The sequence below is a fragment of the Crocuta crocuta genome, unplaced genomic scaffold (assembly GCF_008692635.1).
Source record: "Crocuta crocuta isolate KB4526 unplaced genomic scaffold, BGI_CrCroc_1.0 scaffold234, whole genome shotgun sequence".
Classification (NCBI taxonomy): Eukaryota; Metazoa; Chordata; class Mammalia; order Carnivora; family Hyaenidae; genus Crocuta; species Crocuta crocuta.
In genome coordinates, this window is record NW_027529647.1 from 2,094,953 (window position 1) to 2,113,253 (window position 18,301).

The 18,301-nt window shown below is 57.0% G+C and overlaps 3 protein-coding genes across 3 annotated transcripts in view; 1 reads left to right on the forward strand and 2 right to left on the reverse strand.

Moving 5' to 3' along the window:
• Positions 1 to 10,645, reverse strand: part of MMP25 (matrix metallopeptidase 25) — a 26,288-nt gene extending 15,643 nt beyond the window's left edge. The window contains exons 1-2 of the mRNA XM_077762761.1: positions 10,549 to 10,645; positions 9,928 to 10,214 (exon numbers count right to left, since the gene is read on the reverse strand). Coding sequence (XP_077618887.1) covers positions 9,928 to 10,214; positions 10,549 to 10,645 — 384 coding nt within the window. The remainder of the gene's footprint in view (positions 1 to 9,927; positions 10,215 to 10,548) is intronic.
• On the forward strand, positions 9,945 to 17,641 carry BICDL2 (BICD family like cargo adaptor 2). Its single transcript, XM_077762605.1, has 10 exons — positions 9,945 to 10,011; positions 11,424 to 11,719; positions 14,113 to 14,328; positions 14,457 to 14,573; positions 14,649 to 14,795; positions 15,768 to 15,959; positions 16,051 to 16,200; positions 16,644 to 16,774; positions 16,999 to 17,119; positions 17,208 to 17,641. The coding sequence occupies exons 2-10, from the start codon at positions 11,438 to 11,440 to the stop codon at positions 17,370 to 17,372; spliced, it is 1,521 nt and encodes a 506-aa protein (XP_077618731.1). The 5' UTR covers positions 9,945 to 10,011; positions 11,424 to 11,437; the 3' UTR covers positions 17,373 to 17,641.
• A 93-nt stretch (positions 17,642 to 17,734) lies between these two features.
• THOC6 (THO complex subunit 6) overlaps positions 17,735 to 18,301 on the reverse strand; it is a 3,338-nt gene continuing 2,771 nt past the window's right edge. The window contains exons 11-13 of the mRNA XM_077762607.1: positions 18,206 to 18,301; positions 17,981 to 18,115; positions 17,735 to 17,898 (exon numbers count right to left, since the gene is read on the reverse strand). The exon at positions 18,206 to 18,301 is cut by the window's right edge and continues 13 nt beyond it. Coding sequence (XP_077618733.1) covers positions 17,818 to 17,898; positions 17,981 to 18,115; positions 18,206 to 18,301 — 312 coding nt within the window. The 3' untranslated portion in view covers positions 17,735 to 17,817. The remainder of the gene's footprint in view (positions 17,899 to 17,980; positions 18,116 to 18,205) is intronic.

Genomic DNA, 18,301 nt, shown 5'->3' on the forward strand with positions numbered 1-18,301 from the left:
CAGAGACCCGCAGAGACCACCCACAACATTCCCCAAATCAACAACAATCAACAAACACAAAACAAGGGGGAAAGGAGAATCTGGTGCCCAGAGCTGACATTATTACACTCAAATGTCTAGTGTTCCACCAAAAGAGCACAAGGCTGTCTGGCTCAGTTGGTAGAGCATGGCGCCCCTGATCTCAGGGTCGTGAGCTCTAGCCCCATGCTGGGCGCTGGACACACAGATTACTTTAAAAAAAAATTTTTTTTTTTTTTTACTTTATTTCTGAGAGAGAGAGAGACAGTGTGAGCAAGGGAGGGTCAGAGAGAGAGGGACATACAGAATCTGAAACAGGCTCCAGGCTCTGAGCTGGCTGTCAGCACAGAGCCCAATGCAGGGCTCAAACCCACGAACCATGAAATCATGACCTGAGCCAGAGTCGGATGCTTAACTGACTGAGCCACCCCAGGCGCCCCACAGAGGTCACTTAAAAAAAAAAAAATCATAAGACACATACAAGGCAAAGGAAAGTATGCCCCACCCAAAGTAAAAAATATATAAATCAACAGAAACTGTACCCAAAAACGACCTGATGGCAGAGAAACACTATCAGATTCTACTTCTGTGAGGTGCTCAAGTGTCATCAAAACCACAGAGAGAGACAGCAGATGGTGGATGCCAGGGGCCAAGGGACAGGAAGTGGGGAGTCACTGTTTAATGGAGTCAGAGGCTCGGTTTGCCAAGATGGAGAGGTTCTGGGGGTGATGGTGTTGAGGGTTGTGCAGCAATGGGGTTGTAGTTAATACCACCGAAGAGGGGCGAGATGTGTGTGTATCCTAACCCAGGAAGAAGATCTGTGCGAAAAACACACACAAAAAGCCAGGCCCCAGAACAGATCGGACTCTCCGGTTCCGCTGGTATTGTAAGTGCGATCTAATCTCTACTGATCATCAGAAGTTGCCTGGGCAGGGCTAGGGGGCACGGAGGCGATGGGTACCATGATTTTAGGAGCAAAGCACACCAAATCATATGCTTTATGTTTCTTTTAATTTTTTTTAAATATTTATTTTTGAGAGAGAGAGACATGGAGCGGGAGTAGGGGAGGGGCAGAGAGAGAGAGAGAGAGAGGGAGACACAGAATCCGAAGCAGGCTCTGGGCTCTGAGCTGTCAGCACAGAGTCCGAGGTGGGGCTCAAACTCACCAACTGTGAGATCATATCCTGAGCTGAAGTCAAGGCTTAACCGACTGAGCCCCCCGGGTGTCCCTATTCATCTTATTCCTTAATAACTGTTTACATTTTCCACCCTGTCAGCCTCTCAATTCTCCCCTCTGGTTTTCCTCATTTTCTCATTAAATTAACCTAATATTAAGAAAAAAAAAATTTTTTTTTAATTTCATATAATGTCTATGTCCGACACAGGGCTGGAACTCACAACCCCGAGATCAAGAGTCTCATGCTCTACGGACCGAGGCAGCCGAATGCCCCACATTTTTGTTCTTACTAAGACCCAGGAGAGGAAGCAGAGACATCAAATGCAGGAAGACTTCCCAAACTGCCCTTCGGCTTTGCGGCAGAAGGTTCTGTGGGGATCCCCAAGCAAAAGGGCAACCTTTAACCACAGCATTTACTGTGACCCGGGCGCGGAACACCCAGGCATCTTGAAGCGGGTCCCACGCGGCTTATACCCAAGCTGTCTCACCTGGGGCGCTCCACCTGGCATTTATAGGACAAAGAGACAGCCCTCCTCCCGGGGGTAAATGGACCCTACAGGGGCTTTCTCCCACCCCCCCCCCGGGGATTTCACCCCATGTGCCAGGCCGCTGCTTCCGCAGGGGTAACCTCCGCGTGCTACTCCTGAGGGATCACGTGCGACCGTCTGTGGGTGTCGAATAGGGAGCCGTGGGTCCTGACTCAACCCAAACGTGCTGCGCGGCACCCCTGGCCACAGCCACAGCCCCCACATCAATCACTCTCAAAATCCGTGTCGCTGAGGCTCTCCAGGAAGCCGATGATAGAGATCTACAAAATGAAACAACGCCTTTGCACTGTGGTCCCGGATTCCAGTGGCTTCTTGGTATCCTGTCTCCAATGCTGATGACCTCCTTGGTGAGCAGAGGTCTAAGGGGTACCTTCTTTTGTCGCCCGTATAACTTCTCCCTTGGGGAGGGGCCTTTATGCTAGTGGCCAGAGCTTAGACTCACCCAGATCCAAGCTTGGTCTGGCAGCTAGGTCTGACCCAGACCTTTTAACTGCATTTTAGCTATTTTCTCAAAGTTTTTAACTTTATTTTTGAGAAAGAGAGAGATGGGGCAGAAGGACAGAGAGAGAGACAATCTCAAGCAGGCTTCCTCGCCCAGCACAGAGCCCCACACAGGGCTCGATTCCACGACCCTGAGCTCATGACCTGAGCGGAAATCAAGACTCAGACGCTCAACTGACTTGAGCCTCCCAGGCGCCCCCTGCAATTTAACTGTTACAGATAATCAAGGGATTGACTATTTTGCCTTTTTCTTAGTGGTTTGCATTTCCTTCTGCAGCCAGTCAAGCAGCTCTTGGGGAGTCTCCAGATTCCATCGGTAACTTACCTCCAGTAACTGTGGGCCGACCCCGGCTCTACACTGCGAGGGAGCACCCAGACGCTGGGATTCAGAGGCTTCTCTTCCCCCCACCCTTTCTCTCTTTCTCTTCCCAAACCACGTTTCCATTTATTGTCAAGTTGGTTTCCATATAACACCCAGTGCTCATCCCCACAAGTGCCCTCCTCCATGCCCATCACCCCCCCACTCCTGCACCCATCACTCCTCAGTTTGTTCTCAGCATTCAAGAGTCTCTCATGGTTTGCCTCTCTCCCTCTCCCTCACCATTTCCCCCCTTCTTCTCCCCCATGGACCACGTTTCTGTTTCTGTGAGTCAGGGCTGTTTTAGCAAATCCCACTTCACCGACACCAGCTGTAATGAAAACCTCAAGTCCCTAGAGCCTTTCTTTACAATGGTTTTAGAGGGCGCCTGGGAGGCTCAGTTGGTTAAGCATCCAACTCAGGTCAAGATCTTCCGTGTTCATCGGGCTCCGTGCTGACAGCTCAGAGCCTGGAACCTGCTTCAGAGTCTGTGTCTCTCTTTCTGCCCTTCCTCTGCTCTTTCTCTCTCTGTCCCTCTCTCTCAAAAGTAAATAAACATTTAACAATGTAAATAAAATAAAAAAAGGTTTTAGGAGCTTTGTTACAGCAACTAGGGGTATATATATTTCATGCCATATTTGCCGTTGGACTGGCAGAAATTTAAAAGTCTGACAATGCCAAGTTGTAGCCAGGTGTGAGGCAGGTGAAATTCATTATGGGATCAAATCTTCACATAAAGATTCAGGTTCAGGTGTGGGGCACCTGGTGGCTCAGTCAGTTAAGTGTCTGACTTCAGCTCAGGTCATGATCTCGAAATCTATAGGTTCAAGCCCCACGTTGGTCTCTGGGCTGACAGCGTGCAGCCTGGAGGCTGCTTCAGATTCTATGTCTCCCTCTCTCTCTGCCTCTGCCCCCTTCATGTTCTCTCTCTCTGTCTCTCTGATATATAAACACTAAAATTAAAAAAAAAAAAACTTGGTTCAGATGTGAAGACTGATAAGGTCACACAAGAGAAGGTGACAAGATTGATTACTCACATAATGAGGTTTCCTAAGGGGGACAGGGCCAGGTCCCAAGCTGGTCTGAAAGGGCTTGAGAGAGCAAGGAGGGACTTTCAATGTGGTGAGCGCAAGAGGCTGAGCCTAGGGCCCCTCCACCCTGGCCACGGGCTTCCTGATTTAAATATCCCTCCAGGGCCAGAGAGAGAGAGAGAGAGAGAGCCTTACTATCAGCTTGCCCAGAGGTGGAGCCCAAGGGGAAGAGGAAGGTATGAGGCTTTAAGGCTGTCAACCATCAAACATCAAATTGGAGTCAGGCTCTTTACTATGGAGTGTAAATTAATACCTACACTTTGCAAACTAGTTTGGCAATATTTAATAAGGCCAAAGAGCATACCCTTTGTGTAGATAAAAGATGGCTGCAAATTCTTTGCTACTCCTCCCGTTGAGAGGTGGATTCAAATCCTCTCTCCTGGAGACTGGGTTGGGCCCAGTGACTCACTTGATCAATAGACTGCCACAGAGGCAATGGTCATCCACCTGAGGTTCTCAACCTTCAAGGCTGAGTCTTAAGAAGACTTGCAGCCTGTGCCCAGGCCTCCTGGAACCTTGCGTGGGGGGAAGTCAGCTCCGTGTGGCCATCTGGGACAGCCACACTGTCAGGACAAGCATGCAGGTCACAGGCAGAGGGCCACGGGTGACAGAATGCTGTCCCACCCTGGCTGGTCCCATGATCCAGCCATTCAGCCCTGGCGCCAGATTCAGGAGCGAAGACTTCTGATGACCCAGTCCCGGCCACTGTGTATCTGCGACTGCGTGAACTTGCTGCTCAGCGGCAGAACCTAGCCCACTGTTAAGAATAGGGAACAGAGGGGCGCCTGGGTGGCTCAGTTGGTTAAGCGTCCGACTTTGGCTCAGGTCATGATCTCGCGATTTGTGGGTTCGAGCCCCACATCAGGCTCTGTGCTGACTGCCAGCTCAGAGCCTGGAGCCTGTTTCAGAGTCTGTATCTCCCTCTCTCTCTGACCCTCCCCTGCTCATGCTGTCTCTCTCTCTCCTAGAAATAAAAATAAAAATATTAAAAAAAAAAAAAGGAATAGGGAACAGAAAACAATTGTTTCAAGCCTTCTAAGTTGTGGGATGATCATTATACAGAAGAAAGCTGCAACAACCCTCCCCCCCACACACACACTGATTCCACTTCTGGATGGATCCCAGCATGAGATTCCCACCCACGTGTCCGCGAAGGTCTGTGTACAAGGATGTGCATTAGCATGTTGTTTATAACACTGGAAAAGCACCAAGAGACGAAGTTCTTCATTGATAGGAGAGAAATAAATCGGGGCATAAACATTGGATGAAATACCATACAGCTGTTAACAAACTAAATCCAAACACATCATGGGGATAAATCTCAGAAACATTCTGGAAAACAGCTGCCTGGAGTTTTGTGGGTTTTCTTAAGATTTTTTTTAAATTTGTAACTAATCTCCACTCTCATCACGGGGCTCAAACTCACAATCCCAAGAACAAAAACTGGATGCCCAGGGGGAGGGGCTAAATGAGTGAGGGGCATTTAAGGAGGGCACTTGTCATGGTGAGCACTGGGTGTTATGTGTAAGTGACGAATCGCTAAATTCTACTCCAGAAACCAATTACACTATAAGTTAACTAACTAGAGCTTAAAATTGGCGGGGGGTGGGGGGGGAAGAGTCAGGTACTCTACTGACTAGGCTAGCCAGACCCCCCTTCCTGGAGTCTTTTTTTTTTTTCCTAATGATTTTATTTTTAAGTAATCTCGACACCCAGTCTGGGGCTTGAACTTATAACCCTGAGATCAAGAATCACATGCTTCACCGACTGAGCCAACCACGCACCCCATGGAGTCCTGAAGAAAAAAACAAAAATCAAACCAAAAAATCGATGTCCTGAGAGACACATAAGAAGATAAGCAGACTATTTTACTTAAAAAAATTTTTTTAGGGGCACCTGAGTGGCTCAGTCAGTTAAGCGTCCGACTTCAGCTCAGGTCATGATCTCATAGTTCATGGGTTTGAGCCCCACGTCGGGCTCTGTGCTGGCAGCTAGCTCAGAGCCTGGACCCTGCTTCAGACTATGTGCCTTCCTCTCTCTCTGACCCTCCCCTGCTCACGCTGTCTCTCTCTCTCTCTCTCAGAAATAAATAAAACATTAAAAAATTTTAAAAAAATTTTAATGTATGTTATTTTTGAGAAAGAGACAGAGTGTGAGCAGGGGAGGGGCAGAGAGAGAGAGACACACACACAGAATCTGAAGCAGGCTCCAGGCTCTGAGCTGTCAACACAGAGCCCGACACGGGGCTCAAACCCACAAACCGTGAGATCATGACCAGAGCCAAAGCTGGATGCTTAATTGACAGAGCCACCTGGGAGCCCCTACTTTTTTTTTTTAAATAGGCCTACATCCAACGTGGGGCTCGAGCCCACCACCCCAAGATCAAGAGTCACAGCCTCCACCGACTGAGCCAGGCAGGCACCCCAACAAGTGGGCTACTTTACATTAAAGGAGACTTGAGAAAGACAGCTAAATGCAATAGGCATCCTTGATTTCATCCTGGATGAAAGAAAAAATCATCTAACCAGGGCATTACTGGAACATTCGAACAGGAGCTGTGTACTGGGTAAGATTATTTTGTGCATTTTATCACTGTTCAGTTTGTCACAGGTCTGTGATTACAGAGGAGAGTGTCTGCACCCTCAGTATATTCGGGCTGAGGTAGTCAATGGTTTAGCAAGATGTGTGCGGGCAAGCATAGTGTAAGAGAGAGGAGGCATGCGTGGCAAAGGTTCACAATTGTGAACCTGCATGAAAGGTATTTATTATATTATCCCTGCAACTCGGCTTAGGTTTGAAAATTTTCCATTGATTCTACGGATACCTACAGCCTGGATGAGTCTCAGAAGCATTATGTGAAGTCAAGGAAGCCAGGCCCAAGAGAGCGTGTGCTACACATGATTCCATGGAGGAAGCGTTCTGGAAAAGACAAAATGATAGTGACACAAAGCCCATCAGTGATCGCCAGGGGCTGGAGGTGGGAGAGAGACTGCAAAGGGGCTTGGGGCACCTTGGGGGCGCCAAAGTGCTCTGTCCCATGACTGTGGGAGAAGTTACGCAACCACATGCTTTTGTTAAAAACTCACCAAATGAGGGACGCCCGGGTGGTAAGGTCGGTTAAGCATCTGATTGCAGGTCAGGTCATGATCTCCTGGTTTGTGAGTTCGAGCCCCGCATTGGGCTCTCTGCCGTCAGCGTGGAGCCCCTAGGGACCCTGTCTCTACTCACTCTCTGCCCCTCCCTCACTCATGCTTGCTCACTCTCTCTGTCAAAATAAATAAACACCAAGAAAAAAAATTTAAGCTCATCAAATGAAACACTTAAACTGGGTGAATTTTATTGTGTAAAAATCATTCCTCTTAGAGGGCTGTGTTGTTTCTCCAAACAACAGAGGTCCGCCCGGGGAAGTGCTACTTTTTGCAAATAGTTTTCCCAGTTGTAAGTGGGCTTCACTTCCCTGAGTGGTGTCCTTATAAGAGAACAGAGAGAGACCTGGGGACACAGAGAAGACCCCGCAGGGGAGGCCATGCGAAGAGGCAGGGGGACACTGAGCCATCCAAGCCTGGGAGCTGCAAGGAGCTTTGGCGGCCAGCAGGAGCTAGGAGGCAGGCCTGGAAAACATATCGTCCTCAGAGCCTCCGCAAGGAACCATCGCTTTCCCCACTTTGACTTTGGATTTCTGGCCCCCAGAGCGATGAGACAATAAATTTCGTTGTTTAAACCACCCAGTTGGTAGTCAGTAATTTGTTACAGCAGCTTTAGGAAACAAATACCTCCTTCAAGGAAGCTGAATTTTTTTTGGCTTTTTGGTTTTGTTTTTTGGTTTTTTAAGATGGGAAGAAACTTGGAAACTTTGGGGTTAAATGGAAAAAGCAAACTGCAGAAGAATGCGTTGAGTGTGCAATATTTTATAGAGAGGTTTAAAGTGCCCCGAACAATACTACTTATTGTTTGTAGACTTTGTATATGTCGTAAAAGCCTGGGGGCGGCTTGGTCTGGGCCGGCGCCATTCCCACAGGGTTACCCCTGTGGCGGGGGGTGTTCTTCGGGCCTCTGGACACCAGCGTGGACGGCCCACAGCTCCGTGAGTTCTGCGAAACTCACAGGGAGGGGACCCTGGAGCCAAGACTTGGCACTGCAGGGCCCACCTGCTACTGGGAAGGTGGGGGAGAAAGTTCTAGGGTGAGAGTGGGCCTGGAGGTTCCAGGAAACTGGCTTGTTTGAGGGCCGAATTGTCTTCTCCTCCCTTAACTGGATAGGTCCCCCGCTGGCTAGGGTTTCCCTGGGACCCCTCTGTCCCTCCTACCCATTTTCCTGCTCGAAACAGCATGGAGGCTAGGGGAGGGGAGCTGGGGGCCAGAAGGGGCTGTGATGTCAGCGCTCGGGTCCATCAGGACAGCTGGAGGCCGGAGTTCCTGGGTCCAGAGGAGGCAGGGGACCGATTCAGACGTCCATAGAGTGAGGGGGGCTGGGACTGGGAGCCAGGCACGCTGGGACGAGGGGCCTCCCTGAGCTGGCTTCTGGTCTGTGAATGATACGGCGCCACGGGGTGGCTGTGAGGAGGAAGTACTGGAACGCATGTGGCAAGTCACTTCCGTGCCCGGCTATGGCCATGCAGAGGGCCACTAGCAGGGCTAAGTGCTGGCACTTGACCTTTATTTAAGCCTCTCTATAAGCTAGGAACTGTTATCATCCCCATTTTACAGATGGGAAAAGCGAGGGCTGCAGAGGTTAATGGGCAAGATGACACAGGTGTGCACAGCTACTTTGTGGCCAATCTGGGATTTGGCCTGAAGCCCTGTGATGCCGGGGCCCGTGAGCCAAGCTCCTTTGCTGTATTGCTTTCCTGGTGCGTTTCTGGGGTCCAGGTCTATCCTCCTCCCAGCTCCTGGGTGGCCTGTGAACCTCCTGGGAGCAAGGCCTTGACCACTTCATCACCAGGTGAGCCCACCCCTCCCACGCGGCAGAGGGCGCCCCAGAGAAGGTGTGCTACATATGGGTGTGGCTCGTGCTCAGTGTGACCGTGCCATTTGGAGGGGGTCAGTTGGTGGCACCAAGGGGAGACGGAGGCATCTCTGAGGTCCACCGGGCTGTCACCACAGGTGCCGTGGGGAAACATGGTGGCCTTACAAGGCTATGCAGCCCTCAGACCTCTTCGCAAAGGAAGTTGGCTCCCCTACTCTGTGTTGGCTGGAAACCTTGTCCCAGCCCTCCCGGGACTCAGGAGCCCCAGCCCCTGGACCACCCTTCCCACGAGTCCTTGCCCCCGTCTTCCCACAAGTCACCTTCCTCTTATTTCTCTAGGATCCAGTCCCCAAGACACAGGAGTCCTGACCGCCAGCCAGAGTGTGTGGGACCTGGCTCGGCCCAGCTGATAAACGCCAATAATGCACATCTCTGCCCCACTTCACATTCAAGAATGTCATGTCAGTAGCTTGGAATCAGTCACGGAGGGAGCACTTCTCCCTCAGAAATTGCCAAGTGCAACAGTCTGGGGCTTTCCATTCCCCCAGAAAGCCTACTGTTGAGTAGCTCCGGGCACAGCGCTCTTCCGTCCCCCCGGGGGGGGCCTGCTCACCAGGCCAGGAGCCTCCTGGGCGCCTGAGGGGGCATCGCCCACATTCTCAGGCTGCGCTTGGGCGGGGCCGGCCCTGGATCCTCCTGGTCTCCATACCGAGCCTCTGGCCCCGGCCTGGCGCGGGGGGTCTGGCCTTGTGCAACCTCGAGAAGGAGAGCCCCGAGTTCCAGCCACACGGGGAAGGTCTCAGCGCCAGAGGCAGGGCAGGAGCTCACACCCTCAAGTCACACTTCCGTGGCTCGCACTCAAGCTCCGTCGGTGTGAACCCATGCGAGCTAGAGCCTCCCTCAGCCTCAGTTTCCTCATCTGTAAAAGGAGGCTAATAGTAGTTCGTGTCTCATCAGGGAGTCATAAAAGTAAACAAGTTGTGCCTATAAAGGAGCTTACTTAGCAGAGCGTTCTCTATGTTAGATTTGTCCTTGTTACCAGTCTTGGTAATGCCCTGTCCCGCAGGGCGGTTGTGAGGGGAAAGGAGCTGACGTCCGTGCTCAGCCTGGCATCTGCATACAGCAGGTGCTCCATTAATGGGGCCTGTCGTTTCTGCCAAGATGAGTCGGTGCCTCAGACCTGGGTGGGGGTGACTCTCCTTCAGCCCCGCCCGGCCATTCCGGCCACCAGGGGGCGCCCCAGGCCCGCCCGCGGCACCGCCCCCTCACCTGTGCGGGCCCGGCACCTGGCGCCGCCTCCGGAAGAGGGGATCGGGGACCGCGGGGACCTAGGAGGGAGCCCGGCGTCGGCGGGTAAGAGCCTAGGGGCTCCGGGGGCGGGGGCCCTTNGCTAGAGAGCAGCTCCGTGCGAGGAGGCGGGAGGAGGCGCGCCGCTCCCGGGTCTCCAGAGCGGGGTCGGCCCACAGGGGCCTCCTCACGGAGACTCTTGGTCCCCGGGGGTCGCTGGGCTGGGAGGCCGCGACTAGAGTCCCGCGGGTAGGGCCGGGCTTGGACACCTGGAGAGGACAGAAGTGTGCATGTGTGTGTCTGTGTGCGCGTGTGTGTGTCTGTGTGTGTGCGCGCGTGTGTGTGTCTGTGTGCGCGTGTGTGCGCGCGCGCGTGTGTGTGTCTGTGTGTGCGTGTGTGTGTCTGTGTGTAGGGAGGGGGCCCCCAGAAGGCTAGAGGTGGAGAGGGCGCCCGTGAGGCCTGGCGTGCCTTTCCCCGGAGCCCCTGAACCGCCTGCCCGGCCGCCCTCGGAGGGCGCCACTAGGCTCCCATCCCCAGGGGCGGGCCGGGAAGTAAACAGAAACCTGGCGAGCAGGGCCTCAGTCGGCCTGCACAACTTGTTACCTTGCCCTGCCCTGGGCCTGACCCCCACGCCCTGGGAAGCTGCGGCCAGCACTCCAGAATGGGGGCACCGGGCCTGGGCAGCTGGGTTCCCAGGCATGGGGACCAAAGCACCTGGATCTGGAGAAAATAGGAAAACGAGGCCAGGATACCTAGGGGCTGGGGACCTGGGCTTCTAGAAGAGGAGGGGGCTGGGTCTCTTGGGGCAAAGTGGTCAGGAGACCTTAAGTCCCAAGGCCCTGTATTCTTGGGAGGGGAAGGGGCAGAACTCGGCCTTGAGTCCTGAGTCACTGAGAACTTGGTTTCTGGGAAGAGGTTCCTTGCCAGTGGGGTGCTGGGAGACAGAAGAGCTAAGGTCTGGGAAGAGGGGGGCAGTGACTCAGGGTGACACGGGGGCATGGACACCTGGGGGCAGAGGATGTCAGCCAAAGGCAGCTCGTTTCCTTGTGCTTCCTGCCTCAGTTTACCCTGGGGACATTAACGGAGCTGGGTGGCCAAGACACAGATCATTAACCCTTCATGGCCCAGGAAGCCCTGGGTGCAGGATTGAGAGGGCCAGACCTTGAGCAGCAGGGGGCAGGCGCCATCAGGCTGCGTTGTGGAGTGTCCTGCACCTGTCCCTGCTGACGCACCTGTGCCCGCTGACCCACCTGTCCCCGCTGACCCACCTGTGCCCACTGACCCACCTGTCCCCGCTGACCCACCTGTCCCCGCTGACGCACCTGTGCCCACTGACCCACCTGTCCCCACTGACGCACCTGTGCCCACTGACCCACCTGTGCCCACTGACCCACCTGTCCCTGCTGACGCACCTGTGCCCGCTGACCCACCTGTGCCCGCTGACCCACCTGTCCCCGCTGACGCACCTGTGCTCACAGATGCTGAAGGCACCATGAGCTCCCCGGAAGGGCCAAGCTTCCCATCGGGGCTGCTCTCAGGGGGCGCCTCCCCAAATGGCGATGAAGGCTTCTTCCCCTTCGTGCTGGAACGGCGGGACTCGTTCCTGGGAGGGGGCCCGGGGCCCGAGGAGCCCGAGGACCTGGCCCTGCAGCTGCAGCAGAAGGAGAAGGACTTGCTGCTGGCCGCAGAGCTCGGCAAGATGCTTCTGGAACGCAACGAGGAGCTACAGCGGCAGCTGGAGACACTGAGCGCCCAGCACTCAGAGCGTGAGGAAGTGAGCTGGCAGCAGGGGGCAGGGGTGGGCCCGCAGCGGGCAGGGTCAAGGGTGAGCCGTGGAGGACAGGCAGGTGGGCGGGGGGCAGACNTGGCGCGACTCTCCAGTGGCGAGGACCGTGGGCTCTGAACTAGTCAAGATCTGGGTTCAGACCTCTGCTTCGCTGTGTGACCCCAGGCAAGCCCAGGGCAAGACTCTCTGAGTCTTGGGTCTGGCTTCTCAGCAGGAGGGCGCAACCCCCACCCCCACCCCCCAGCCAGCAGCTTCCGTGAGGCCCCTCCCTGCCGGGCTCTGGGAGAAGCACTTTCTGTGGGTTGTCTTGGTCCCTTCTCAGCGGATCCTGTGAGGCAGGAACAGTTTCCACCCTCTGCCCAGGCTGCCCTTCCCCGCACTCTCGTTCTGGGGGGGGTCACACCTGGCCCACTACGTGCCCTGGACGCCACTGACTCCAGCAGCCACGTAGCCCAGCCACTGCCCCAAGATGGGCCTGGGGCACTTATGGCACTCCCTCCTCCCCGGGCCACCTAACGGGCAACTCAGCATCAACATAACTGGCACTCTTGACTCTGTGACTCCGTCCCCCGTGGTCTTCCTCCCGCTTCCTGTCTCAGGACCAGGGCCTGAGCCTCTCACGCCCTCTCTCCTCCTACCTGTGCAAGCCCCGTTGACTTCTTCCTCTCAGCTGGATTCTGAATCCACCTACTTCCCATCATCTCTGCAGCCTCCAAGCTGCCCCAGCCACGCAGCCGCCCCCTCACTCGTCCCCAGCTTCCGCCCTTGCCCCCTGGTGCCGATTCTCCGCACTCCACTCTGGGGGTAGCCAGAGGGGTCTTCAAATCTTTTTTTTTTTTAATGTTTTATTTATTTCTAGGAGAGAGAGAGAGACAGCGTGCGCAGGGGAGGGTCAGAGAGAGAGGGAGTCACAGACTCTGAAACAGGCTCCAGGCTCTGAGCTGGCAGTCAGCACAGAGCCCGACGCGGGGCTCGAACCCACAAACCGCGAGATCATGACCTAAGCGAAAGTCGGACGTTCAACCCACTAAGCCACCCAGGCGCCCCTGCCAGAGGGTCTTTAAACTGTGAATCGGATCATTTCGGTCCTTACCCAAAATCTCCCAACAGGTCCCCATCACACTTGCGGTGACGCTGAAAGTCCCCGCCAGGCCTGCCCGTCCCCATATGCAGGCATGTGGGCCTCAGCTTGCTGGGCGCGCCGCCCTCCTGCCCCGGGGCCCTTCTCAGTTTCTTGAGTAACCCACGCGTGTGCCCTCAGGGCCTTTGCACTGGTGGCAGCCCTCTTCCCTCTTGCCCTTTGGGTGTCCATTCAAACATCACTTGTCAAGGAACCCCCCACCCACCCAACTCTTTCTCTTCAGGGTTTCTTTCTTTACAGTCCTCACGGTCCCTCTGAAATTACCCAGTTCAAGAGCGTGTCCATTTGCCTGTGCCTCTCTAGACTCTATGGTGCTGGAGGCGGGGAACTGGGTGGTCTTGCTGCCCGCAGATAGCCAGACCCCACGACAGGAGGAGCTCAGCAAATACTGGACAGGTGGCTGCTTGGCTGGCACTTGGAGAGGCGAAGGGACCTGTGTGACCACAGCGCAGCGGCAGAGCCGGGCACCAGGCAGGACAACTGGGCCCTGGAGCCGGGGACTTAATCCTGGTGCTGTGTAGCCCCCATGGCATTTCGCTAAGGACCTGGTTGCCTGGGTTGGAATCCTTGCCTCACTACTTTACTGTGTGTCCTTGGACAAGGCATTTCATCTCTCTGAGCCCCAGGTTCCTCGTATACAAAATCAGCACATGAACAATTCTGCCTCTAGCTGATGAAATGAAAAGTGCCAGGAACGTGCTAGCACAGGCCCTGGCAGGCAGGAGAGCCGCTAATAATTGCAGCAGCTGTACGGGTAGCATCACCTTCCTGCCTTGAGAGTTTATAGAGTGGGGACCAGAGGCTGGCCGCCCCGTCTACCTGCCTCCCCACGCTGGGCACCCAGTGTGCCAAGAGCGTCCCCTTGCTGGTTGGACAGGTTTGGGGAAGGGCACGCAGAGGCATGGGGCCCAGGCGGGGCCGGCCGGGGTTAATTAGAGGGAGCTGGGGGAGAGGGGCTGAGCGGAGGCTGGGCAGAGGCTGAGCCTCCACGGCCCCCGGAACATTGGTGTGCGAGGTCATGGGCCGGGGCTTCAATTCTGCCAGACTCAGGCGCCAGAAACGGCGCCTGCGACCTCGGGTCCAGAAGCGCAGACAGCACCCAGAGGTGAGCGGGCACCGGGGAGCCCCACTCCACCCCAGGCCCAGCCCAGCTCCTCCAGCCTGGCCTGAGATCCCCTCCACCTCTCCTCCCTCCCTGCCCAGGCTCTGGTTTTCACGCTGCCTGCTTCTCCCTCTCGCCNGGCTGCAGCAGGAGAATCATGAGCTCCGCCGGGGCCTGGCAGTGCGCGGGGCCGAATGGGAGGCCCGGGCGGTGGAGCTGGAAGGGGACGTGGAGGCGCTGCGGGCCCAGCTTGGGGAGCAGCGCTCGGAGCAGCAGGACAGCGGGCGCGAACGCGCGCAGGCCCTCCGCGAACTCGGGGAGCAGAACCTCCGGCTGAGCCAGCAGCTGGCCCAGGTGGGGGGACCCCCGGCCACGTCCCCAGGCGGGGTGAGGGCGGGATGGGCGCGGGGGCGTTGAGCTTGGAGGTGAGGCCTGGCCCCGCTGAGGGCCCCGCTGAGGGCTCCGCTGCCTTCTGCCCCCAGGCCTCCCACACCGAGCAAGAGCTTCAGAGAGAGCTGGACGCCCTTCGGGGACAGTACCAGTCTCAGGTCCTGGCGGGAGCAGAGCTGAGGACACGGCTGGAGAGTCTGCAGGGGGAGGTGAGTGCCAGCTGGGGCTGGGGGCTGCCTGGGGCTGGCCCGCACCTCCCCTCCAGCCCTGAGGTCTCTCCCCAGAACCAGATGCTGCAGAGCCGCCGACAGGACCTGGAGGCCCAGATCCGAGGCCTGCGGGACGAGGCGGACGCGGGCCAGCGCCGGCTGCAGGCCACCCACGAGGAGCTGCTGGTACTGCGGCGTGAGAGGCGGGAGCATAGCCTGGAGGTGACCAGGGGGGCTGGGGTGGGGGTGGGGTGCGTCCGCTGGGGCACTGGCCACCGCCTGGGGGCTTCCTGGGAGCTCCAGAAGCTGGGCCAGGACAGCCTGGGCATTACACTACGGGCAAGCGGGAGCCTTGGAAGAGTATTGAGCAAGGCTGCTATGCTTCTAGAAGGCATCGGAGCCTGGCGGCTGGGAGACCAGGGCGGGCACTGAGGCCAGAGATGATGGGGAGTTCGTTCAGGTCTGGGGCAGTGGAGATGGATGAAGGAATGGAAAAGAGGCAGTATGGCCTCCTATTTGAGATCTTAGAAGTTTACACTTTGTGATCCAAAAAACGTAGGCTCTTAGCCCAAGATCCCTTTTTACTATTGTGGGCTGCCCAGCCTCAGTTTGCTTGTCTGTAAGATGAGATGGTTATAGGAGAGACCTGCCCTGACGGTGAGGCGCTCAGCACAGCACCTGCTTAAAAAGATCAATAAACTTTGTTGGGGGCGCCTGGGTGGCTCAGTCACTTAAGTGTCTGACTTCGGCTCGGGTCATGATCTCACCGTTGGTGGATTGGAGCCCCGCGTCGGACTCTGTGCTGACAGCTCAGGGCCTGGTGCCTGCTTCAGACTCTGTATCTCCCTCTCTCTCTGACCCTCCCCTGCTCTCTCTCTCTCTCTCAGAAATAAATTATAAAACACTAAAAACAAAACCAAACAAACTTAAATACACTTTGTTGGATGACGGCAGTAAGGAGTTAGAAGGTAGACTGGTCGGGGAAGGGGGCGGGGCTCTGCGAGGTGACCTGACGAGGTGGGGCTGGAGGGAGGGTGATGAGAAACTTTAACGCCGGGGCGCCTGTCCGCGCCCTGCTTTATAGATGAGGAAGTTGGTATCTGCCGAGGGGAACTGGCGATCCGGGCGCGGGATCCGGATCCTGCGGCGGGAGCGCTCCNCCTGGGCGACCCCCTTCTGTCGGTCGGTCCTCAGCTGGAACGCGCGCGCTCCGAGGCCGGGGAGGCACTGAGCGCGCTGCGGAGGCTGCAGAGGCGAGTCTCCGAGCTGGAGGAGGAGTCGCGCCTGCAGGACCCCGACACGTCAGGAGCGTCACTGCAGTCAGAGCTTGCTCGTAGCCTCGACAGCGACCAGGACCAGAAGGCAGACGGCCACAGAGACGCGCAGGTGAGCCCGCCGTCTCCTAGCCCCCGCGCTGCACGCAGACTCTGCCCCCCCTCCCCAGGTCTGACGCCTCACTGATTCCTTTGGCAAACAGAACACCCTGGGCCCTGGGATCCGAGAGGCGCTCAGCCACCAGTCTTCGCCCCAAGAAGAGACCCTGGAGCCTCCCAAGAAGCGAGCATCCCTGAGCCCAGGGGAGATACTAGAGGAAAAGGAGGCCGAAGTGGCCCGGCTGCAGGATGAGGTGTGGGGGTGGGGGCATAGATAAGGTGTGGGGGTGGGAGCATACAAAGCCCCTCCCGATGCCAGTTTCTCTTGCCCATCTACCCCTCTGGGCCTTTACCGGCAAATACCCCTCTACCTGGTTTGATCTTCATCTCCACAAACTTGCACTCATGCTTCAAGAGCCAGCCCCTCCGGGAAGACTTCTTGGACTGCATTTCCCCCTCACTCCCACCTCCCAGCATCCCTCCTGCAGGCTTATACCGCCCAACCAGCCCTGCTCCACCCCTCCCGCACCAGCCCGGGGGCGCTCAGAAGATTCATCTCCAGCACAGCCCACAGCTGCCTGGAGTGTTTGTGGAGCAGGCACGGGAGGAGGGCCCAGAGAACTGAACCTTGGCTGCTGAAGAGCGGTACCTGGGAGATCCAGGGGCCTACCTGCCTCTCCACCCTTCCCTGCCCCAGATCACGCTGCAGAGGGCGGAGTTACAGTCCCTTCAGCTGGAGCTGCGAAGGCAGAAGGAGCTGCGGACACACGAGGACCCCGAGGAGGCCCTTAGAGGCGCCCTCTCGGATCGGGATGAAGCCGTGAGCAAGTGAGCCTCCGCCGCCATCCACCACGGCCCCAGTGAGGCTACAGGGCACCCTGGGCCTTCGGGCCCCCCGCCCCCCGCGGTGATCGAATTATTCCCACACCCTCCAGGGGCCCTCCTACTGCCTGTTTTCGGTGTTAGCGGCACCACCCCAGCCCGGGCCCACCGCCCCTGCTCGCTGAGGCCCCGGCGCCCTCGGATCTGCTCACTGCCCCTTTTGCTTGCAGGGTCCTGGAACTGTCCCGAGAGCTCAGCCGCGTCTCTCTGGAGCGGGACTCGCTCTCCCGGGAGCTGCTTCGCACTATCCGCCAGAAGGTGGCGCTGACGCAAGAGCTGGAGGCCTGGCAGGTGAGGGGCGGGGCCTGCGGGGCGGGGCGGGGCCTGCGGGGGCGGCCCCAGCACGCTGACCCCTCCCGCCCGGCTGCCCTGCCCGCAGGACGACATGCAGGTGGTGATCGGCCAGCAGCTGCGCTCGCAACGCCAGAGAGAGCTGACTGCCGCGGCCCAGTCCGCCCCGCGCCGCGCCGCGCCGCGCCTCTCCCTGCGCCTGGGCCCTGGGCCCGCCGGCGGCTTCCTGAGCAGCCTCTTCCGAAGGACCTGAAGGCCGGGCCGAGCCGGCCGCCCGTGCCGTCTGGCTCGCTTTCCTTTTCTGGGCAACATAGCGACAAGGCCCTGATTGTCTTCCAGAGGGTGCTGGGGCCCTCCCTACCCAGGGACGCTGGGCAAACGCTCACTGGGAGCAGGAGCCAGCTTTGGGGGCCAGGGGCCCCAGGTGGGTGGCGGAGCAGGGGAGGCAGAGCTGAGTTTTGAATCTATATATATAGGTCTATATTTTCTAAACACTCTGGGCCTGGCATGTTCCAGGGCAGGGATGGGGGTGGTATTTATGTATCAAGATCAGAGTAATATATAAAAATCATTACACTGACTTGACCTCCGTTCTTGGGAAGAAAGTGCATCGAAGAATAGCCTAAAATTTTATTTGTTAAAAAAAAAAGGAAAAAAACCACTCCAAACCCCTGGGGCGGAGGAGGTGTTGCCAGAGGTCAGAAAGACAGGGAGAAGGCGCGGTAGCCCAGATTGGTGAAGACATCCACCCGGCAGCTGTTACCTGCGGCTGTCAGGACCTGGAGGCAAGAGGGGGGTGACTGGCCTGTCCTCACGTGTGTCCCATCCCCCAGGGCCCCCACAGCCCCCTGCAGGACCCACCTTGCACTCGGGTGCTGCGGGCTGCTGGTTGAGACTAAGGCTGAGCAGCCCTGGGGAGGAGCCAGGCACCTGGGCCTTGAGCTCCCCACTCAGCTGCCACTGGTTGACGCAGCGGCCCTGGCCCGCTGACAGAATCTGTGGAGGGCAGCGAGGGGAGTCGGGCGGGGGTCAGGATGGGAGAGGGGAACCGGGCACAGGTGGCAGAAGCAAGACAGAGGGCCTCACCAGGTCCTGGTAGAAGGTGACGTGTTTCTGTGGCGCCCGCATGGGGAAAACGGTGGTGGGTGTGGAGGATCGCAGGTGCCAGAGGGTGAGTGGTGG